A 1,385-nucleotide genomic window follows, 5' to 3' on the forward strand; every position below is an offset into this window, starting at 1 on the left:
TGCTGCTGCTGCTGCTGCTGCTGCCCCCTCTGCGGCTGCTGCAACCGCAGCAATACCGCCTCCAGCTAGAGCAGCAGCAGCGACACCAGCGCCCCCAGCAGCAGCATCACCAGTTCCTGCTGCTGCAGCAGCACCACCAGCACCTGCTGCAGCAGCAGCTTCACCCGCAGCAGCAGCACCACCAGCGCCTGCTGCAGCGCCTGCTGCGCCTACTGCAGCAGCAACACCAGCACCTGCTGCAGCAGCAGCTTCACCAGCGCCAGCTGCAGCAACAGCAGCACGAGCGGTACCACCAGCTGCAGCAGCAGCAGCACCAGCTGCAGCAGCAGCAGCACCAGCTGCAGCAGCAGCACCAGCTGCAGCAGCAGCACCAGCAGCAGCAGCAGCAGCGGGTGTGTCTCCCTCAGCAGCAGGTTTGTTTTTGCTTCCGGCTGTCCAGGCAGCTCCTAGTGTTGGGGTTCCTTTGTCAGCAGCAGCAGCTGCTGCTCCTGCTGCTGCAGTTCCTGCTGCAGCAGCTGCTGCTGCTCCGGCAGCAGCAGCTGCTACTACTCCTGCTGCTGCTCCTGCTGCAGCCGCAGCGGGCGGTGGCTTAGTTGGGCTTCCTAGTATTGCTGCAGCAGCAGCATCACCGGCCCCTGCTACAGCAGCAGCAGCAGCAGCACCACCAGCAGCAGCTCCTGGCGGCACTGCAGCAGCAGGCGGAACAGCAGCAGCAGCAGCAGCAGCAGGAGGGGGAGCAGCAGCAGAGTTGAGTCAGCGGCTCGCTTTGTTTGGTGCTGCAGTTGCTTCGGCGCAGCGGGGCCTCCAGGGTTTGTTTGCTGCTGACAGCAGCAGCAGCAGCAGCAGCAGCAGCAGCCGCCCGGCTCTGTCTCTCTCAGATCCATCAATGTCTGTCTGTCCCCCTGCAGCAGCAGGGGGTGTATTGGGTGCCCCTGCTGCATCTGCTGCTGCTGCTGCTGCTGCACTCAGCAGCAGCTCGCTGCCCCTGAAGGGCCTCGGGGGGGGGCCCCTCCCCCTACACCTGCTGCAGCAGACACGCCTGGGGGGCCTCTTCTCCATGCCGCCGCTTGCTGCTTACGAAGACCCTTTGCTGCTGCCTCCTCTTCTCCCTCACCTTGCCCCTGTACATACACCTGGCTTGTTTGCTTCGACGCAGCTGACGCCTCCTGCTGCTGCTGCTGCTGCTGCTGCTGCTGGTGCTGCTGCTGCTGCTGGAGTGACAGCTCCGGTTGGAGCGGCAGCTCCTGCTGCTGCTGCTGCGCAGCTGCTGTCTCACCCGTCGAATGCTGCAGCAGCTGCTGCCGCAGCAACTGCAGCAGCAACTGCAGCAGCAACTGCAGCAGCAACTGCAGCAACAGCAGCAAACGTCTCCCGTTCCCTCCTGG

General features: G+C 64.5%; 1 protein-coding gene across 1 annotated transcript in view; it reads left to right on the top strand.

Annotated features, from left to right (window-relative positions):
- EMH_0074600 (uncharacterized protein) overlaps positions 1-1,385 on the top strand; it is a gene marked incomplete at both ends in the record, with an annotated part of 3,086 nt that overhangs the window by 200 nt on the left and 1,501 nt on the right. Inside the window, one exon of the mRNA XM_013499483.1 lies at positions 1-1,383. Within this exon, the coding sequence (XP_013354937.1) occupies positions 1-1,383 (1,383 nt within the window). The remainder of the gene's footprint in view (positions 1,384-1,385) is intronic.

This window comes from Eimeria mitis, genomic scaffold (assembly GCF_000499745.2).
Source record: "Eimeria mitis Houghton genomic scaffold, Emh_scaff4368, whole genome shotgun sequence".
NCBI classification, from domain to species: Eukaryota; Apicomplexa; class Conoidasida; order Eucoccidiorida; family Eimeriidae; genus Eimeria; species Eimeria mitis.